The sequence below is a fragment of the Ipomoea nil genome, unplaced genomic scaffold, assembly GCF_001879475.1.
Source record: "Ipomoea nil cultivar Tokyo-kokei standard unplaced genomic scaffold, Asagao_1.1 scaffold2279, whole genome shotgun sequence".
Taxonomy (NCBI): Eukaryota; Viridiplantae; Streptophyta; class Magnoliopsida; order Solanales; family Convolvulaceae; genus Ipomoea; species Ipomoea nil.
Genome location: NW_017618707.1, coordinates 352405 through 372500, shown reverse-complemented (window position 1 = coordinate 372500; position 20096 = coordinate 352405). Strand labels below are relative to the sequence as shown.

Genomic DNA, 20096 nt, shown 5'->3' with positions numbered 1-20096 from the left:
TATTCCTTTTTTTTTTTTTTTTTTTTTTTTTTTTTTTTTTTGTGAAATCGCTCCATGGAAGATGGGAAAAGCATGTTACCGCACTCTACGAATGATGGCCCCATTAACATCAGCTATAAGATATAATACAACTACCATTTTTGATATTTTAACTATAGTAATTTTCTACTTTGAATCTTTCACAATTAATTTTTTTTTTCTCATATCTATTTGTGAATTATGGCATTGATAACTTTGCAAGTTGAAACTCAAAGCGATAAATTTAAAATATGTTAAGTTTCACACAACTAATTTAACGAAACTCACTATATATCTTAATGCATGAGCTAATAATATGATTTCTATGCCTAAATAAATATAACACTTAAAAAAATGAACTTCAATTGTTTAACATGGTTAAAATAGCCAAAATATAAAAAAGAGAAATTTCACTTTTAATCCCCTTACTATTATACATGAATCGCATTTGATCATTGACTAATAAATTTTTTTAATAATTAGTTGCATGACTATGTAATTTGTATCACATTTGGTCATGCCGTCTAATTTTCCAACTAACCATTGTTGAAATTGCTCATTCCGAAAGGAGCACTTTTGGAAGGAGCATTGCATTTGCTTCTTCCTGAAGGAGCACTTTCAGCAATAGTTGGTTGAAAAATTGTACGGCGGGACCAAATGTGATACAATTTACATAGTCATGCATCTAATTATAAAATTTTAATAGTCAATGATTAATTGTGATTCATGTATTATAGTTAGGGACCAAAAGTGAAATTTATTTTATAAAAATAATAGATTTCAGTTTACTTTTTCTTTTCAATTGTTGGATATTGTGAAAAGCCAAGTAGAAAAGTAGCATTCTAGTAATGCCTTGTAACTTTGATCACTTTTCTTGAATATAAAATTTTTTGATGATTAAATTATACTACAGGTTTTAAAAATTGCCAAGAATACAAATGACATATACTTTGATTTACGGTCAACCTAAATTGTTATTGATCCAAATCAAGAACGGCAATAAACATCTCTTATAAAAAAATAAATTTGGAACTTTGTAATTATCAAATTAATTGTCTGAATAATTTAGTTGGATTACCCCACAATAACATATACTTCAATTGATAATTCATTGGTTTTTAATTTAGTTTTCTTTTTCAATGTTTAAATATTGTAAAAAGTCAATTAGCAAAATATTATGTATTTTTGAATATCAATAATCATAACATAATTATAAAATTTTTAATAATAAATATTCATGATTATAATACCTTGACAAACTCAAATTCAATATTTGTCAAACATTTTAATCCTTCATTCATTTTTGCAATCAACTCAAAACTAGCTCAACTAGCTTCCATTCACCAAAACTTACTAGTGTTTGAATTTTAAAGTTTTTGAGTATAATAATTAAAGATTTTTGAGTCAAATTTATAGTAAGAGTTAAATTTTGTATGTTGAACTAAAGTCAAATTCAAATTAGTCTTACAAGAGCTAAGATAAAAAATAATAATTTTGAGTAAATTAATTACTTCAATCAAAGGGTTTTTTCTCTCCATCTCTCCCAATTAGGGTTTCGACTTTTTCCGAACGCAGGCAGCACGATCTCGGCCAGTCTCCGGCAGGGAAGACGACAACGGTGATCGGCATGGCATCTCCCACACGGCAGCAGTGTGATGGTGGTGTGGCAAGAATGGTGGAGCGGTGGGCTGATTTAGTCCTTGAAGATGAAGAAGGGGTGATGGCCCAAGGGGTAGGGCAGCCAGTGATCGACGATACAACGGCAGTTTATTCTGTTGTTGAGAGATTCTTGACGGCCAAGCTAATTAAAACCGAGTATATGCGGCAGGTACTTGCGTCCGTTTGGATGCCGGTGATGGGAATGAGAGTTACGGAGATGCATGCAAATTTGTTTCTCTTTGCTTTTTATCATGAAACAGACATGATACGGGTGCTTGAGGAGGGGCCCTGTTCTTTCGAGAATCATACTCTTGTGTGCAGACAGGTTCCGGATGGAATGTTTCCGGGGGAGGTAAAATTGGATACTGTTGATATGTGGGTGCAGGTTTATGATTTGCCGGTTGGATATACTGATAATAAAATCTTGGAGCAGGTTGGGAATTATGTTGGAAAGTTCATCCGGTGTGATAACCGTCAGGTTGGTGGACCGGTAAAAATTTTTTATCGGGTTCGCGTGGCGATACCGGTGGACAAACCTTTGAAACGACGCATGAAGTTGATCCGTAGGGACAGAACATGGGGATGGGTTAATCTGAAATATGAGCGTTTACATAATTTTTGTTTTTATTGTGGGATGCTCGGACACCTGGAGAAGTTTTGTTTGAAAGCACGAGTGTCCGGTCTCACTCCGGAATACTACCCTTATGGACCGTGGATGAGAGCGGGGCAGAATAGGGGTCCCAGGCAGGTTGGTGCGTCGTGGCTATTACCACCGTTAGAGGGGACTGGATTGATGAATGGTAACCGCCAGAGAGTGGAGGGAACAGCTTCCTCCGGTGATAGCCAAAGTGATATACGGATGGCGGCATCGGATGATGATGTGGCGGAGGGTGTGGTGGCCTCCTCGAAACGCCGTCGTGCGGTGGTGGGTCAAGATGGTGGAGAAACGGATGTAGATAGTGGTTCAAAAAACTTGCATATGGCGGGAACTGGTGCCCAGTCCCGCCTGAACCAATGAGTACTTTGAGTTGGAACTGCCGTGGCTTGGGTAATCCACGGACAGTTCAGGCAATTGTGGACATGGTGTCCCGTAAGAAACCCGATTTTGTATTTTTAATGGAGACTATGGTGGCCCGGGATCATGCAGAGAGACTCCGGGTAAAGATTGAGTTTGATGGCCTTTTTTATGTTGACAATGTAGGAGTGAGAGGTGGTATGGCGTTACTGTGGAGGAAAAACAATACGGCTAGCTTGTTGGGTTACTCAAAGAACCATGTGGATGTAGAGGTGAGTATGCCAGGATTTGATAAGTGGAGAATGACGGGGTTTTATGGATTTGCACAGCGGTGGAGGCGGAATGAGTCATGGGAGCTCATTAGATCATTATCACATCGATCTCAGCTACCATGGGTCATGATAGGGGATTTCAATGATCTCCTGTATCAGCATGAAAAACGAGGGGGGAATCCGCATCCAGAGGCGCTTTTATGTGGCTTTGGAGAAACCATTGATGAGTGTGGTTTAGCCCAGTTGCCAATGCAGGGATACTCGTATACATGGGAGCGGGGTGAAGGGACTGTGGACTGGATTGAAGAGAGGCTGGATAAGGTGCTGGTAACACAGGAATGGCGTGAGGTGGTTAGGGATGCCAGTGTTTTAAACATTCTGACCCGACGCTCAGATCATTCTGCTCTTTTTCTTGGGATTCTGAATCCTCGGGAGAGACGGAATGGAATGAGAAGAAGGTTCCGATTTGAGATGGCATGTCTGCATGATGAGGGTTGCAGGGGGGTTGTGGAAAGGACATGGGCAGAGTGGAGGAATAAGGGGCTACATGGTTGTATTCAACTCTGTGGAGATAGAGTATCACGATGGGGAGGAGATCGATTTCATAAGTTTAGGGAGCAGGCGATGAATCTTCGTAAACAGCAGTTGCGTTTACGGGGGTGTATGGATCAGGCATCGTTAGCAGAATACCAGCGTTTAGAGGGGTGTCTGGCTCAAATTGAAATGCAGGAAGATGCGTATTGGAAGCAAAGGGCAAAACAACACTGGCTAAAGGGAGCAGATGCAAACACGAAATTTTATCACAGGTATGCTTCTCACCGTAAAAAAAAAGAATACACTTGTTAAAATTATGAATGATGATGGGGATTGGGTGGAGGGGGAGGCTATGAGGACTGTTATAATTGATTATTACAGACGTATCTTTGCTACGGGTCAGTCTGAAAATGATGCGGATTTTTATGCAAGTATTTTGCCCCGAGTGTCACAAGCACAGAATGATGGCCTGCTACGGCCGTTTGACAAAACAGAGGTCAAGGTTGCGTTGACAGCCATGTTTCCTGATAAGGCGCCAGGCCCGGATGGAATGAATCCGGGGTTTTATCAGAATTATTGGGATGTGGTGGGGGAAGATGTGTCAGAATTTATTGTGAATTGCCTGAATACTCATACTTTTCCAGCTAAATTGAATGATACTGATATAGTTTTAATTCCCAAGAAAAAGAATCCGGAGTTGGTCTCGAATCTCCGGCCTATAGCGCTGAGTAATGTGATCTATAGAATCATGGCTAAGATGATCTCGGCCAGAATGAAACCACTTATGAATGAAATTATTTCTGATACGCAAAGCGCATTTATACCTGACCGGCTGATAACAGATAATATTTTGGTTGCTACGGAAGTTGGTCACTTTTTAAACAGAAAGCAATGTGGTATGACTGGATGGGGTGAATTAAAATTAGATATGGCGAAGGCATATGATCGTATGGAATGGTCATTCTTGCGTAATATGTTGATGGCGTTGGGATTTGATGCTAGGTGGGTGGACTTAATTATGTTATGTGTAACCACTGTATCTTATAATATTTTGCTGAATGGCTCTCGTAGTCTGCCTATTACCCCAACTCGTGGACTTAGACAGGGTGATCCTTTATCCCAGTACCTTTTTATTATCTGTGCTGAAGGTCTATCACTGCTATTACAACAGGCACAGTCTCAGGGAACAATTCATGGCTGTAGAGTTGCAAGAGGTGCACCACCTATATCCCATCTGTTTTTTACTGATGATAGTTTGTTGTTTTTTAAGGCAAAAATTCAGGAAGCTTGAAGTGATTAAACAGTGCTTAACACGGTATGAAAGATTATCTGGCCAAGTAGTCAATTATCATAAATCAAGCATCTGTTATAGTAAGAATACGAGAGATGATGACAGGAATGATGTGGCGCATGTCTTAGGTGTGGACCAAGCTCCCAATTATGGGAAGTATTTGGGGTTACCCTCTTTTATAGGGAGAAATAAAAATGCAGCTTTCTCATATATTGAGGACAAGATCAGGCAAAGGATCGTATCCTAAGAAGCTTTTATCATAGGCTGGTAAGGAAGTTTTATTAAAAAGTGTGGCTCAAGCTATGCCTACTTTTTCAATGAGCGTTTTCTTATTACCAATGTGGATATGTACAGCCATTGAGCGAACCATGAATTGGTGGGGATCTGGGAATAACCGTGGCATCCATTGGAAAGCCTGGGATAAGATGTGTATATCAAAGAAGCATGGGGGTTTGGGATTCAAGGAACTACATGCTTTCAACCTGGCAATGTTGGGTAAACAAGCATGGCGATTACTCACTAAGCCTGAGTCTCTGGTTTCAAAAGTTTATAAAGCCATATATTATCCTAAAGGGACCTTTTATGATGCATGTGTGGGAAATAACCCGAGTTTCTGTTGGCGCAGTATTATGGCAGCCCATGACATGGTATGTAGGGGATCAGAAGGAGAATTGAAAACGGGGATACAACTTTAATATGGGACCATCCATGGTTACAGGACCAACATGAGCCAAAGATTCACACAGAAAAGCCTGTGCACTTGAATGGTGCGACTGTCAAGGGATTAATAGACCTGGAAACACATACTTGGGATCCGTATATATTAAAAGATATTTTTGACCCCATTGATATACCCCGGATCTTAAAAATACCAATATCACCAAACTATGACGATATGTGGTATTGGTATGGGGACCAGAGAAGAAACTATACAGTAAAGAATGGGTACAGGGCTATTATTGGAGATTATGGGCATGCTACGAGCAATTTTGATAATTGGCTAGGCCTATAGAGACTTAAAATACCTCTCAAATGGAAAACTTTCTTATGGAGAGCATTGAATGATATTCTCCCCACTACGGCAAATCTGATTATAAAGAGAGTGGATATACAACCAACATGTGCTATGTGTGGGATGGCAAATGAAGACACAATGCATGCTTTGGTATTGTGTGATTATGCTAAGTCCATTTGGAGCCAATCTCACCTTCCAATCCCCATCAACATCACAAATGTTTTCTATAGTTGGTTTAGTGAACTATTAAATATTTTAGACACTAACCAAATTATCCACGCAGCTGCAATCCTATATTACATTTGGAGAACCAGAAATGGAACGGTGTGGGATGCATGCCTACCACGTCCGCGAAGAGTGATTGTCGCAGCCGCTGCCGGAGTACACGCATGGGAGCAAGCACATCCCGCTCGGACTCCCATGCCGCTGCAACAGCCTGCTTTGCCGAGCGTACCGCACCAATCAGACATGTTCGAAGGTACACTGCCATCACCGGAAGTTCATGCGCCATTAAAATGTTATTTCGATGCCAGCTTTTCGCATCACACGGGAGCAGCCACTGCTGGAGCTGTGTTGTTGACTGGGGAAGGAGAATATGTCTCGGCCTTCAGTATACGTTTGCCAGATTGTCAGTCCCCGCTTATGGCTTTCGTAAGGAAGCCCTATCATGGTTATGAACTCGTGGAGATCACTCTATACAATTATTCACGGATTGTTTGACTCTACAACAATACCTCTCACACTCAGCGACCTCTCTTCGGTCGTATATTGGCTATGCCATAGATGCCTGCAGGGCACATATCATTACGTTTAATTATTGTTCGGTTATTTACATTCCTAGATCAGAGAATTATTTAGCTCATACTTTAGCTTTATCTACTTCTAGTCAGCCTGCTATTATGTATTGGGACTCTGTTCCGCCTCACACTATTTCGCAGTATTTTGAATAAATGCCATGACGGCTCCTTTAAAAAAAAAAATTACTTCAATCAAAATAATGAAGTTTACAATTAGGAAGGTCGAGAAATATTATGGTGTCTACACTGGATTAACTCAATAGTTCAGTAGGTAGTATTTGGAGAAAAAGACTAATGTTCGAATCTCGATAGCAGTTGTGGGAATTATATTCAGTAGGTAGTATTTTAATCTTTATGCATCCGACATTTAGTATTGTTTGATGAACCATTGAATCACCGTAATTTATATTTTCCAAATACTCTGTCAGACCAGGATATGAAAGATCATTGGTATTGTGGATTTAACCTTTTAAGAAAAAAAAATGAACACTACGTTTTAAAAAAAATAAGTAAAAAAATATACGTCATAATGAGTGGCATAGAGCTGCGGGTTTTCCCTTTTCAATTTTGTGGTCTCAAAAAGAGAAAAATAAAAGGAAAAAAATGTCGAAGAAAAGCGGAAAAAAGGTGAGAGAAACAAAGATAGAACAGAGCCTGAGGTAGAAAAGATAGAGTAGGGATTTTATACGTAAAGGATTTATAAAATAAATTTAATTAAACTGAAAAAAAAAAACAAAAATTAAACCCTCTCAGTTCACACCTCGAAGAACATCAGGAAGAAGAGATAAGGCAGAGATTTACTCTTTTTTCCTTTTCTGTCTTAATTTCTATCTGTTTCTCTCTCTATTTCTGTTTCAGTGAGCACGGATGGATCCATTTGATGTGCTGTCAAGGCTTCGTGAAGGTAAAAACTCAAAAAAACGATCAGATCTTTGAGTTTAGCTTCGACTTGTGGTTGTTTCTTGTTTGAACTTTAAGTTGTTCAGTGTTGTTACGTTTACTTTCATTTCAGTTGAGATTCCTGAAGATCTGTGGAGATTGTGCTGTAATAGATTGAAATTTTGTTTCTGCTTCTACTGCTTGTTAGCTTTAACTTCGTTTAGTTCCTTCAGTGAGTGCAAGTTTGTGATTTGTTTTTAGGGTTTTAAAAAAATGTCTGTATATTTAGGGTTTAATTTAATGAATTTTGTAATTTCTGTTGATTAGGAATTTTGAGCAGTTTTGCTTGAACCTGTAATTTTACCCCCAAAAAAAGCATCAACAAAAAAAAAAGTATCTTTTGCATGCTGAGGGTTTTATAAATACTTGATATGCAAAAACTTGGATTTTGTTGCTGTACGTGCTTGTATTTTAATTATTGTATTTCTGGATTGTCATTTAGTTGGATATAGATGTTTATCGGATTGTTATTCCTGTAATTAATAGATTTATATAGATTTTACTATTTTAGAGTACCTTCTTACTTACTGTTATTGTTGAAGTCTAAATGTGGTAGTAATATTAATGTCAATTCAATCAATTGGTGTCTGTTAAGTCTTTTGCAGTTTTGCAGATGCTCTTGAAAAATTAGATGATACCTTCACAAGAAATAGTATGACCTTGTGTTTTGAACTAAAACTTTTGCCACTATACTCTGTTTTGCAGGGTTTGGCTGATAATGTTATTCTGAGATTGTGCCTTTTTAAGTTCTATGCATGTAAAGACCCTTTATTCTTGAATAAAGATTAAAAAAAAAAGCCAAAAAGAGGAAAAAGAATGAACATTTCAGGAAAAGGGGTTTCAATCAGTGACAAAAAGCTAATTTCAGCCAAGGCGACAACATTGAATCCTAATGCTGCAGAATTCGTTCCTCTTGCACTCAAATCACCCTCTGGTAGTACTAGCACTGCAGGTACATCAAAGTTTGCGAACACGAATACAAGTACACTAGGAAAAGCTGTGTTAGATAGATCAGAATCATCTGCTTCAAATAACTCAGATGATGAGGCACACCAGTACTGGCGGCGTCAACTCCCTGACGACATCACACCTGATTTCAAGGTCATGGGAGAAGATGATTCTCATGGGCTCAATAATCTTCCCTTTTCCAGTTTGTCGTTGACTGATATCACTGAAGCTTCAAGATTCTCCGGCTCAACAGGCAGTGGGTTTATGCTAAAAGAGCAGCAGGAATTATCACCACATCAAATCAGCGGTACTAGCTTTAGTGAAGCAACAAGCTATTCCATTTCACCCTTTGCTGATGCTGCATCACCAACAACATTTCATCTCTTGCCTGGTAAACCTTGGGATAAACAGCTTATGAACAATGGACAGTTTCAAACTAGTCCTAGAGATGGGCCTCTTTATAATGGGAATTCTAGACATGGGTTCCTAACTGATGGGATCAACAAGCAGCCATTTGTAGAAAATTCTGACGCCTCTTTTGAATTCCTGTCTTCGAAATTCCCTGGTTTTGCAGCTGAAAGTCTTGCTGAGGTGTACTATGCCAGTGGAGGTGACTTGGCCCTGACAATGGATATGCTTACTCAACTAGAGGTATTGCTCTCAAACTTTTAACATGTCAAGTATTGTAGCTTTGCACTGTTGGTTAATCCTTTGCCCATCTATAATGATATTGGTGTAGATCTAGCATACTTGCTACTTTCACTTTGTTGTCTTTCACAGCAAAGCTAAGTTCAGGAAGTCCTATGGTTAGGTGAGAGCAATTCCTCAGTAATTTTTCTTAGCTAAACTAAAGAGAACCAACTCATGCTCAGCGCACATGATTATATCTGAGAAATCATGATTTGGAATTGAGAAAGTTAATGTGTGGTTTTTCTGGTTAAAATAATGGGGCAGTTGTGTATTTTATTGTGAATTGGACTCACCATTCGAGTATTTTGCAGTTTTGCTACTGATCAGGAGGTAAAGCAGAAGGATGTTAGACAACCTTTAAGAAGCTGAAAAAGTTGAAGTGTGATTTTAACTCTTAATTGAAATGGACAATTGCTGTATGCCTATCTTTATGCCAATAGTTAAACAGTTAAACTCATGTTGAAGTGTGAAAATTGCTTTTTAATGCTTTGACCTTCAAATCATCAACATGAATACTTCCAATGATCCGTATTCCTTGCGACCTTGTTGGGCATAATTGTTTTGAGCATCTTTTGTGGAAAATTTCTATTAATGATCTAAACTTGCAATATCATTGCTATGATCTAAACTTGCAATATCATTGCTGATTGTTACAGACACATTTGTTTCCTAAAGTTCTTCGGAGTTTTGCTATAACTTTTAGCTCCTTGATCATTACTTTTTCATATAATTGACTCTCAGACTTTAACAGGGCGTTTGGTTGGAGGGATTTTAAATTCCCTTCCCACTTAATTCCCACCTAATTCCAAAGGCCATTAAATTCCGTAGTTTGGTTGGAGGGAATTGCAATTCCCCCATTTTCATGGAATTAAAATCCCATGTCCCCCCCTGGTATTTTAATTCCTGGGAAAAAAAGATAGTGATGAGTCAAAATTACCCCTTCCTTTTTTAACCTAAAATTAATGTCTAACAACAATAATGGACATTTTTGACTTTATACTACTTATTCCCTTTCAATTCCCATGTATACCAAACATTGGAATTGAAATTCCCAGTAATTATATTCCTATCAACCAAACACTGGAATTTAAATTCCCACTTTATTCCCAGTAATTTAACTCCCATGGAATTACAATTCCTTTCCCACATAATTCCCCCCTCCAACCAAACGCCATGTAAAAGGTGTTTTTATTTATTTGTTTATTTATTTATTTATTTATAATGTCCTATGCAGTGACGCAGCAGTATACATGCTGAGTTTGATAGATATTGAAAGTCTAGTCTTTTCATACACATTTCTTTTTCTCAAAATCACTGTGTTGTTGTTGTCGTCATCATCATCATTATTATTATTATTATTATTATTATTATTATTATTATTATTATTATTATTATTAATATTATTATTTGTTAAGTTAGAGGGGAAAGTCTTTATTCTGGAATTTTTGTAACCATTATTAAGGCATAATTTAATCTATTTGAATATTATTGCAGCTTCAAGGTGATGGTGGGTTGAGTCAGAATCTGAATTCTAAGCCCTTGTCTACTTCATATCTGAGTGCATTAGATTTCCCTGCTCCTTATGTGACAGATAAACAAAACACCTTTTTGAAGTACACTGGAGATGATACTCAACAGAACTTGAGTCTCTATAGGCCATCTGATAAGGATAACACTCTAATGTTCAGATCTGGCTCTTCTGTCCCTTCTAGAGGTGCTGTTGATTTTGCATCTGCTGTCAAGAAGATGGCACATCAAGATTCTAGCATCTGGAAGTATGACAGAAATGGATTAGCTGATGCAAGTGTTGGATCAAGTAGAAATTCTAATGCCATGTTTAGTTCTTTCAATGGTAGCCAAAGTAGAGGGTTCTATGGTGACAGGTTGCAAAGTCGAGGGTCAACTCATGCAGGTCCTGTTTGGCTTGAAACTGGAGATGCAGTTGGTAATATACTTTGACATTTAATTATGGACAAATACATTTTCTTGAGCATATATCTGCTCTAATTTTGTTGAGATCACAGCAAACATGTATTCTGAAATTCGGGAAGAAGCTCGTGACCACGCACATTTACGCAATCCATACTTCGAACAGGTATGTGTTACAATGAGTAATGATGAATGAGGGTAACAATATCCAGAAATATTACAAATACACATGTATTCTTATTCATATTTCTATTCATATTCACATTTAAAAGCGATGAAACTGATTCCCTTTCAGAGTAGAGGAAGGGAATGGCTTGCTTAATTTTGCTAAAGGATAATAATGATTGTGTCATGGTCAAAGAAATATTCTAAATTTATTTTATAATGCTTTCAATTGAGCATAATAAGATATAAAATATAAATGTGTAGTCCAACTATAAGCTTAAGTTTTTAGTTGATATGGATGTGCATCCTTTCAATTTGGTATCAGAGTGTTGCTTGGCCTATTAAGAAGTATTTGGCCTGCATACGTGAGGGACGTGATAAGCATAATATGATATAAAATATAAATACTATAAATGTGTAGTCCAAATATAAGCTTAGGCTTTTAGTTGAAATGGAATACATCTTTCAATTATTATTATGACTAAATTACAATTGCTTACTGCATTTACGTTTTTTAGATTTTAATACATCCATGGTATCCCCTCCTCCCCCTTTCTATCATAACATTTTGCTTGGAATATCCTTTTATGAAGTGTTTCTTGGATTTACATAACACACACAATTGTAAAAGTAATTAAGGCAACATGAAGAAGAGGTGAAAGATGTTTAGATAAAAATCTTTATTTTGTCTCACCCTTAAAAAGTCTACCTTATTGGGCAATACATTTCTTTGGGTATGTTATGTCAAGTAATACTGTAGCACAATGAATTGTAAGGAACGTTAAGATGGGAAATCAATAATAAGATGGAAAGCCGAGTGTAACTTCTATGATCCTTATCTCATTTTATTCATGGTGAATGCCATTTGCTTAACCATAGGACAATATATGCAAACTACATCATGTTTATGCTTGTATTTTACCAATTTCAGTTTAGTTCAACAGATTCTTTGTTACTCTATGAAATGTCATAATTAACCTTGTTATTCTGCTCTATTTGATCTTCTACCACTGCGATATTCTGGCAACAGCAGGCTCGGCAGGCAAATCTTATTGGCAACAAGGCTTTAGCTAAGGAATGGAACACTAATGGGCAGCTACATAATATGCAGATAAATACTGCTCATGGGAAGTCACAAGAATCTCTATTTCGCCTAAGGTAGGTTTAGGTTCATACTACACTAAAGCATTTTAGGTTCAGAACACTTTGGATGTTTGTTTGAGTATGGTCTATCTCTTGATAAAAGCATGCTTGTATTCTCAACTATTCTATTTTATCTAGAGGCACCGCTTTTCACCCCTTTATTGCCTGCTTTTGCAATAAATTTGTGTGCCTGTCGTTCCACAGTAAAGTACTTAGGAGGCTCATCAAATGTCAAATAGTTGTGGCTAGTTCATGTTGTTGCAGTGCTACCATGCAACAATATAATTTTATACTAAGTTGTATAAGTGGATATGATGATGCTTTGTGCCTATGCTAATCGCTATTACATTAGTCGGGCTCTTTTAGCAGCTAAAAGAGCCCAACTAATGTAATAGCGATTAGCATAGGCACAAAGCATCAACATATCCCCTTATACAACTTAGTTAAGAATGGCAACGGGGCGGGGGCGGGGCGGGGCGGCGGTGGGAATTGGAAAAAATTCCCATCTCCGTCCCCAGTCAACTCCTTAGTCAAAGTGTCAAATTAGTGAGTTTTTAATAATCAAATAAAAAAATTGAAAACCTAAGTCCTAATTTCAAAAATTTAAATACTTAAGTCTCTCCCTCTCTCTCTCTCTCTCTCTCTATATATATATATATATATATATATATATATATATATATATATATATATATATATATATATATATATATATAATTTTTTAATTATAATAATTGTTCGGGGATGGGGCGGGACGAAGAGGGGTATCCCTGTCCCCGTCGGGGAATTACACACATTCCCCATTCTTCGATTCGCCGTCCCCGTCGGGGTGGGGATCAGGGGATCCCCGTTGGGGACAGGGCAAATTACCATCCCATAATTTAGCCCAGAAAGCCTGACTGCTGCTAGATTTTTATGGATCAAGTCCTATAATGTATTCATGAACCCTGTAGGGAATCAAACTTAGGTTGTGTTTGGTTGGAGACTTTTGTACTCTACTATAGGATTTGATACTCATTACCAGTTTGTTTGCGTACTTCTGCAATAATTATAAAACCCATTACTGTTTTCTTCCCCTACTTTTGAACAATGGAAAAAAAAAATAGGGAAGAAAAAAAATAATAAAAAAGTCATTCTCCATGCATTAAATATAGAACTTTAATATATATACACATATATGTATGTGTATATTATATGTATGGAGTAATATATATTTTTATATTTTTATTTATTTTTATTTTAATTAATTAATTATTTATTTATTTTGATTCCAATTCCTATTTACTACCAATTTAAGAGACTTTTTCTACTTAAACTCATTACCATTTCCAAGTATTTAATTCAGTTACTATTCTGATTCCAATGTTTGAACCAAACCAACCACAGTTGAGTTTAACTATACTCCTTATATTTGGTTGAGAATGTTCAAGTTATAATATATTTTGCAGGAATCAAGAGATTCAAGGCAATGGCAGAGGACAAGATAGACTCATAGATCTGCATGGATATAATGTTAACGATGCTCTTCTTGTCCTGAAGCGTGAGCTGGCTGGATTGAGAAATGCAGCGAGATCAACAGATCAGCAATTGCAAGTCTTCATTTCTGTAGGAATAGGGCAGCCTACGAAGGGTTCAAGGACTCCCGGTAGACTTCCAATTGCCGTACAATGCTACCTGCTAGAGGAGGGCCTTGACTACTCTGAACCCCAACCAGGGCTGCTCCGAGTTGTGATGTACTGAGTCAAGGTATAGGAGTTTTTTGATGACACACAGCATAACCCATGGAATCATCAAGAAAAAAGAAAAAAGTAGAAAAAAAGAAAAAGAAAAAGAAAAAGAAGAATATTGTTGTACCTGTAAATTGGAGGGATCAGAGATTAGGGCAACTCAGAAAGCACAGTAGGGAACAAGGAAAAAAAATGGAAATGGAGACTGTTCTGAAATTTGTACCGGTAAGGTATACTTGGTCCTTTAGGTGGATACCTTTTTGTAGCAGTTTGGGACTTGCATGAGCCAGCCCCAAGTATTTTTGTACCTTTACCTTTTTGTCTATATTTGCTGATGTATTTTGATAGAATTCTTTTTACATGATAGTTGAATGCACCAAATATTCATCTTCAATATCTCTCCCTCACAAATGAGGCTGTTCCGCTTTACTTCATTGTGTTATAGACTGGCGCAGATGCCCAAGTTGAGCCTGGTTTTGAAACTGCACAAATTTACGGCGTTCTTGGCTCATTTTTCTTTTCAGCTTTTAATTTATTCATTATATATATATATATATATATATATATATATATATATATATATATATATATATATATATATATATATATATAGAAGAGCGCTCATATGCGGCGGGGTCTTACGGTGCGGTCAAATTCCAGAATACACCAACCGTGTTAACAATATGCACCAACAGTGTAATAAAAACACATCCCAATGAAATGTAATAAAACATTACAAAATACACCACAGACTCAAAAAAACACACCATATAACTCACCACCCCCAATGGTGTATTTCCGAACAGTGTATGGTGTTTTTACTCACACCTAATGGTGTGTGTTTGGTGATGCAGGGCTCTGTTTACTCTGTTTTGTGTGGTGTATTTCCTAACGTTGATGGTGCATATTTGGTGAACTATTGGTGTTGCCGCACCGTAAGAAATAACCGCACCGTAAGACACTGCCGCACCTGAACCCGCCTCTCTCTCTCTATATATATATATGGTGATGTTCGTATGAGAACCAATCTAGTGCATTAGAAAAACAAATCTATGGATGCGATTAATTGAGGGGTTCAAAATTCGCGTGTGCATATGGGACATGTGTTATGTGCAATTGGAGGTTTTAGCTGATAGTTATGCCATGGATCCGGATTCACATTGCAAAATGGATACGGGTCAAAATACACAATTTATATACTGAATGTTCACAATTTACATATTGAATGTTCGCAATTTGAATTGTGAACATTTAGTATATAAAATTGTGAACATTCAGCATGTAAATTGTGTATTTTTGAACCCAGATCCACCTTGCAAGGTGGACTCGGGTCCACAGAATAATTTGTCAATTTCAGTTGTTATACCATGGTCGACATTGTAAGGTGGACTCTGGTCCTAAATTGTATATAAAATGAAATTGAATAACAGTTTCACATATTTGAGTGTATATTGTCCAATGAAATTGTAGTTATATCGAAATGATACGGTAGTTGTGATGTAATGAAACTAAGGTGTATATAAAATGAAACTGTAGTTATATCGAAATGAACAACTGTAGTTGTGTTGAAATAAAACTACAATGTATATAAAATGAAACTGGATATGTTATACAAACAGAGCAACTTTATGCGGAACGGTGCGAAACGGGTGCCGTTTCTTTTCATTAAAAGAAACGGCACCGTTTTGGACCATGGACCACAATTCATTGTGGACCGCGGTCCACAGTAAAATTTGTCCTTAAATGGTTAGTATGACACCTCGTTCAATCGTTATGGTGCACACGGTTGCAAAACGACGCCGTTTCATTTTAAAAAAAAATCTCGTTCAGATTATCGTTAACGGCGTTAGACGGTTTCCTTTCGTATTCAAACAGTAGGATATATCCATAATTTCATAACTATATATCCAAAATTACATAACTATATATTCATAATTTGACAACAGTACATTCTGAAATAATAACTACACATTCATAATTTCATGTCCTTATATTCATAATTTCACAACTAGACATTCATAATTACGTAACTCCATATTCAGAATTCTTAAAGTGTTTGTTCACAAAGAACTATATCCATAATTGCATAACTACACATTTATAATTTCAAAACTATTTATCCATAATTTCAAAACTATATATCCATAACTTCATAACTATATATCCATAACTTCATAACTATATATTCAGACTTGCATAACTATATATTTATAATTACACGTCGATTGAAGTTTTTGTAAACAAATTAAAAAAAAAAATTTATTTGATTGGTGGAGTTAAACGGTGCCACTAATGGCATCGTTACTCCATCATAATAAAACGTCGATTGAAGTTTTTGTAAACAAATTAAAAAAAAAAAATTTATTTGATTGGTGGAGTTAAACGGTGCCACTAATGACACCGTTACTCCATCATAATAAAACGGTGCCGTTTTGTAACTGTGTTTGCGCACCTGGTTCTATCTCTATCATAATTTGAATGATTAGTTCTAGAATCTCTAAAAATCTTGCTTAATTTAAGCGGTTAGACAATTAATGGGCTTAGTTGTGACTAGTTTAGTCATGTTTTAGATGGGTTTAATTAGACAAACTCTAGAATAATTACCATTAATTATAAAAAATTATTACAGCACACTTCATTAATTGAATGAATTCATAAACCCTATTTTTCCTTTTGTCTTTTAGGTGAGAAAGAAATAGAAAAGACTTTTCAAAAGTGTCATTCCAACTTTTTTTTTTTTTTTTTTTTTTTTTTTGAAAACATGTCATTCAAACTCTTAAAGTTGTAATTGAATTGTAATTCAATGAAGGCCTCAATTACAGTTTTTGGTTGAATTGTTGTAATTGTTGAATTGCAATTCACACGGTATTTGGTTCACTGTAATTTAGCTGTAGTTGAATTGCAATTTACTGGATCTCTTAATTACATTGTTTGGTTTGAGGGAATTGCAATACAGAATTGCAACGCCCTGTCAATGAATTTAGAAAGGAAAAACATATAAAATGACATTACTACCCTTGATTGTTATTACTATTGTTATTATACAATGATATTTTAGTCTTTATACCACTTATTTCCTTCTCAATTCCAATAATTCTATTTCTCCCTACCAAACAACGTAATTTGAATTCCTACTTTATTCTCACCTTATTCTTTTCCCACCAAATTACAATTCATTTTAACCCTAATTCATTCTTTCCAACCAAACGTCCCGTCAATGCTTGTGGGAAAGGAAAAAATGGAAGAAATAACAAAAATACCCTTGTTGATTGTCGTCGTCGTCGTCGTCGTCGTCGTCGTCGTCGTCGTCATTATTATCATTATTATTATTATTATTATTATCATTATTATTATTATTATTATTATTATTATTATTATTATTATTATTATTATTATTATTATTATTATTATTATTATTATTATTATTATTATTATTATTATTATTATTATTAAACAATGACATTTTAGTCTTTATACTACTTTTTCCTTCTCATCCAAAATAATTCTATTCCTCCCTACCAAACAATGTAATTTGAATTCCTACATTATTCTTACCTTATTCTTTTCTCACCGAATTGCAATTCCTTTCCTTCCTAATTCCTTCCTTCCAACCAAACACCCCCTAGGTCATCGACATTAATGAATTTTAGTGTGATTTTTTAGGAAATTTGAGTGATGTGGCAGTGAGAGTGTGAAGAGAGAGAATAAGTGAGGACCTCCTGCAAGGAGAGGTTTTTTGTCTTTGATTATGGCCCCACCAAAATGAATAGCATCCGAAAGAATCTCGCGTGGAAGGCAAGATAGTGTCCGTTGGGCGCGTTACATTAGCTTGTTTTTGTTTATTTTTTTTTCCCTGACATACGTCCTTTTTATTGATTTTTTCATCTTTTTTCTTTATTCTTTTTGCATCTTTTCTCTCATAGTTGGCACTTCAAAAACCAATCCAAAAAACCTCACTATTGAGGATGCAGCTTATTCAAGTTGAAAACTATACTATTTAAGGGAAAGTCCATTTTAGGCTTAGGATTGTTAGTTTTCAACATACTAACATATTGCTAGAGACCATCCTGATCCTAGCTCTAACGGCAACTGGGAAATGGAACATCTCTTCATTTCTGGTTCAACTGGTGGGTGGCTGACAAGTCCCTCCGTTTGAAATATGATATTAACATTCCAAATAGTATTGTCTATGTCACGGTATGTAATTTTATTTTGGACTCACATGAATGGAATTTGGATCTTCTACAAGATTTCATTCCTCCGGAGTTACTGGAAAAAATATGGAGGACAAATTGAGTTGGCCGAGCTTACATGGTAAAGTTAGCCTACCAAATATAGGCAAGAATCCATGACGAAACAAATGACATGGGGTGAATACAGAGGTTAATTAAAGTGCATTGAAAGGATCAAGATGTTTGTTTGGTGCATTGCCAAAGGGAGTTTGTTGACTAATGCGGAACGGAGGAAGAAGGGGCTGGTAAACGAGGGGGAGTGCCCGAGGTGCAGGGAAGAGTAAGAATCCATTAAACATATCTTCCAGGAATATCGATGTAACACCCCCGATTTTCATGCCATTTTAAACTTAAACATGCAAGATATTCGAACCATAAGCATAAACAAAACACAGCGGAAGTCTAATTATATAAAACTGGAAAACGGAGAGTGTTATGCCACGTCCACACTAAGTGAACGCGCACATGCAACAACACCATCAACATCAATCTAAGAGGTCTATCAAAAGAGGCACACAAGCCCAAAACATAACTAAAAGAGTATGGGGGACTAAACTAGCCATCTCTATATCGCGCTCGCCACTACTCGGGACCTGAAAAGCACATAAATAAATGGAACGACACCCGGTCAGCGAGTGATGCTGGTAACCCATCAATACACGTTAAGTATCATACGTAGATAGTATATACAAAATCATTTTCAAAACGGAATACTGTATATATAAGTTCAAAGCCAAAGATAGAAGTCAACCACAGGACTCTATATACATATACACACACACACACACACTCACATATACTAGAAACGCCACTCCCATACTAAGAGAAAATTTTATTTTTGGTCCTATGACTATTGGGATGTTATTAATTGGAGTCCACAATACCACCGGAGCATTGCCAAAATTTGCGACCTGGATTCTCATTTGTCCATGAAATTCGAATCTTATATTGGTGACCACATCTACAATGGATAATTGAAAACCTTTCTCCAAATTCATATTACCAATTACCATAATTCGAACAAGAAGAATAGGAATTAGACATACCCAGGTACAGTGGAGTAGATGGAGAATGACGCATAATGCTTCTCTTCCTTCTTCTCTTCGTTCTTCTCTTTCTCACTGCTTCTGTGTTTAGGGCTCAAACGAAGTGGAATGAATAGGCTAAAATTAACTTTCCCTTTTTCGCATAAACATGGAAAGATGAAATTTCCCTTGTCATTACACATAATATGGTCAATTAAAATTTTTCAGTGAGTTTTAACTGGTAATTTGACTAGAGTGACTGAAATGGAGAAAATTTGAATAGTTAAGGATTTAAATTAACAATTTTTAAATTTATGGACTCCAATTAACAATACTCCAATAGTCATAGGACCAAAAGTGAAAATTTTCTCCATATTAATTTTTCCTAGTTTTATCCATGTTTCAAAACCTTCCTAAAATGTCACATTAGAAACATTCCTAAAATAAGTCAATAGCCCAATTAGTTATAAATACTCAACATTCACAATTTTTACCATTTCGAGATTTTTGTATGAACTTTGCGCGTTAACGTTTTAAATCACTTATCATTATGTTCACAGGTTTTTACATATAAATGTACCCAAATCATAATATAGTGTTCATGTTAGGACTCTAGTATTAGTAGTCTAGTAGAACTCTTTATACTTGTCTTCTATATTAGTATTGTATAGACTATTATTCGTTTCAGTTAATCAAT

At 36.2% G+C, this 20096-nt stretch overlaps 1 protein-coding gene across 2 annotated transcripts; it reads left to right on the top strand.

Moving 5' to 3' along the window:
* Positions 1 to 7200: 7200 nt before the first annotated feature.
* Positions 7201 to 14570, top strand: LOC109150545 (polyadenylate-binding protein-interacting protein 7-like). 2 transcript variants are annotated; one of them, XM_019298476.1, is made up of 6 exons: positions 7201 to 7505; positions 8246 to 9139; positions 10673 to 11123; positions 11203 to 11273; positions 12306 to 12430; positions 13864 to 14570. In XM_019298476.1, exons 2-6 carry the CDS (start codon positions 8357 to 8359, stop codon positions 14153 to 14155), a joined length of 1722 nt encoding a protein of 573 aa, XP_019154021.1. In that variant the 5' UTR covers positions 7201 to 7505; positions 8246 to 8356; the 3' UTR covers positions 14156 to 14570. The 2 variants fall into 2 exon arrangements, with proteins under 2 accessions (XP_019154021.1, XP_019154020.1); XM_019298475.1 differs by having other exon boundaries at positions 12303 to 12430.
* Positions 14571 to 20096: the final 5526 nt, after the last annotated feature.

Excerpts from the sequence above, each read along its gene's own strand:
- LOC109150545 (XM_019298475.1), top strand. The coding sequence starts at position 8,357 with ATGAACATTTCAGGAAAAGGGGTTTCAATCAGTGACAAAAAGCTAATT. Across the intron at positions 9,140-10,672 it reads ATATGCTTACTCAACTAGAG|CTTCAAGGTGATGGTGGGTT; the intron begins GTATTGCTCTCA and ends ATATTATTGCAG. Across the intron at positions 11,274-12,302 it reads GCAATCCATACTTCGAACAG|CAGGCTCGGCAGGCAAATCT; the intron begins GTATGTGTTACA and ends TTCTGGCAACAG.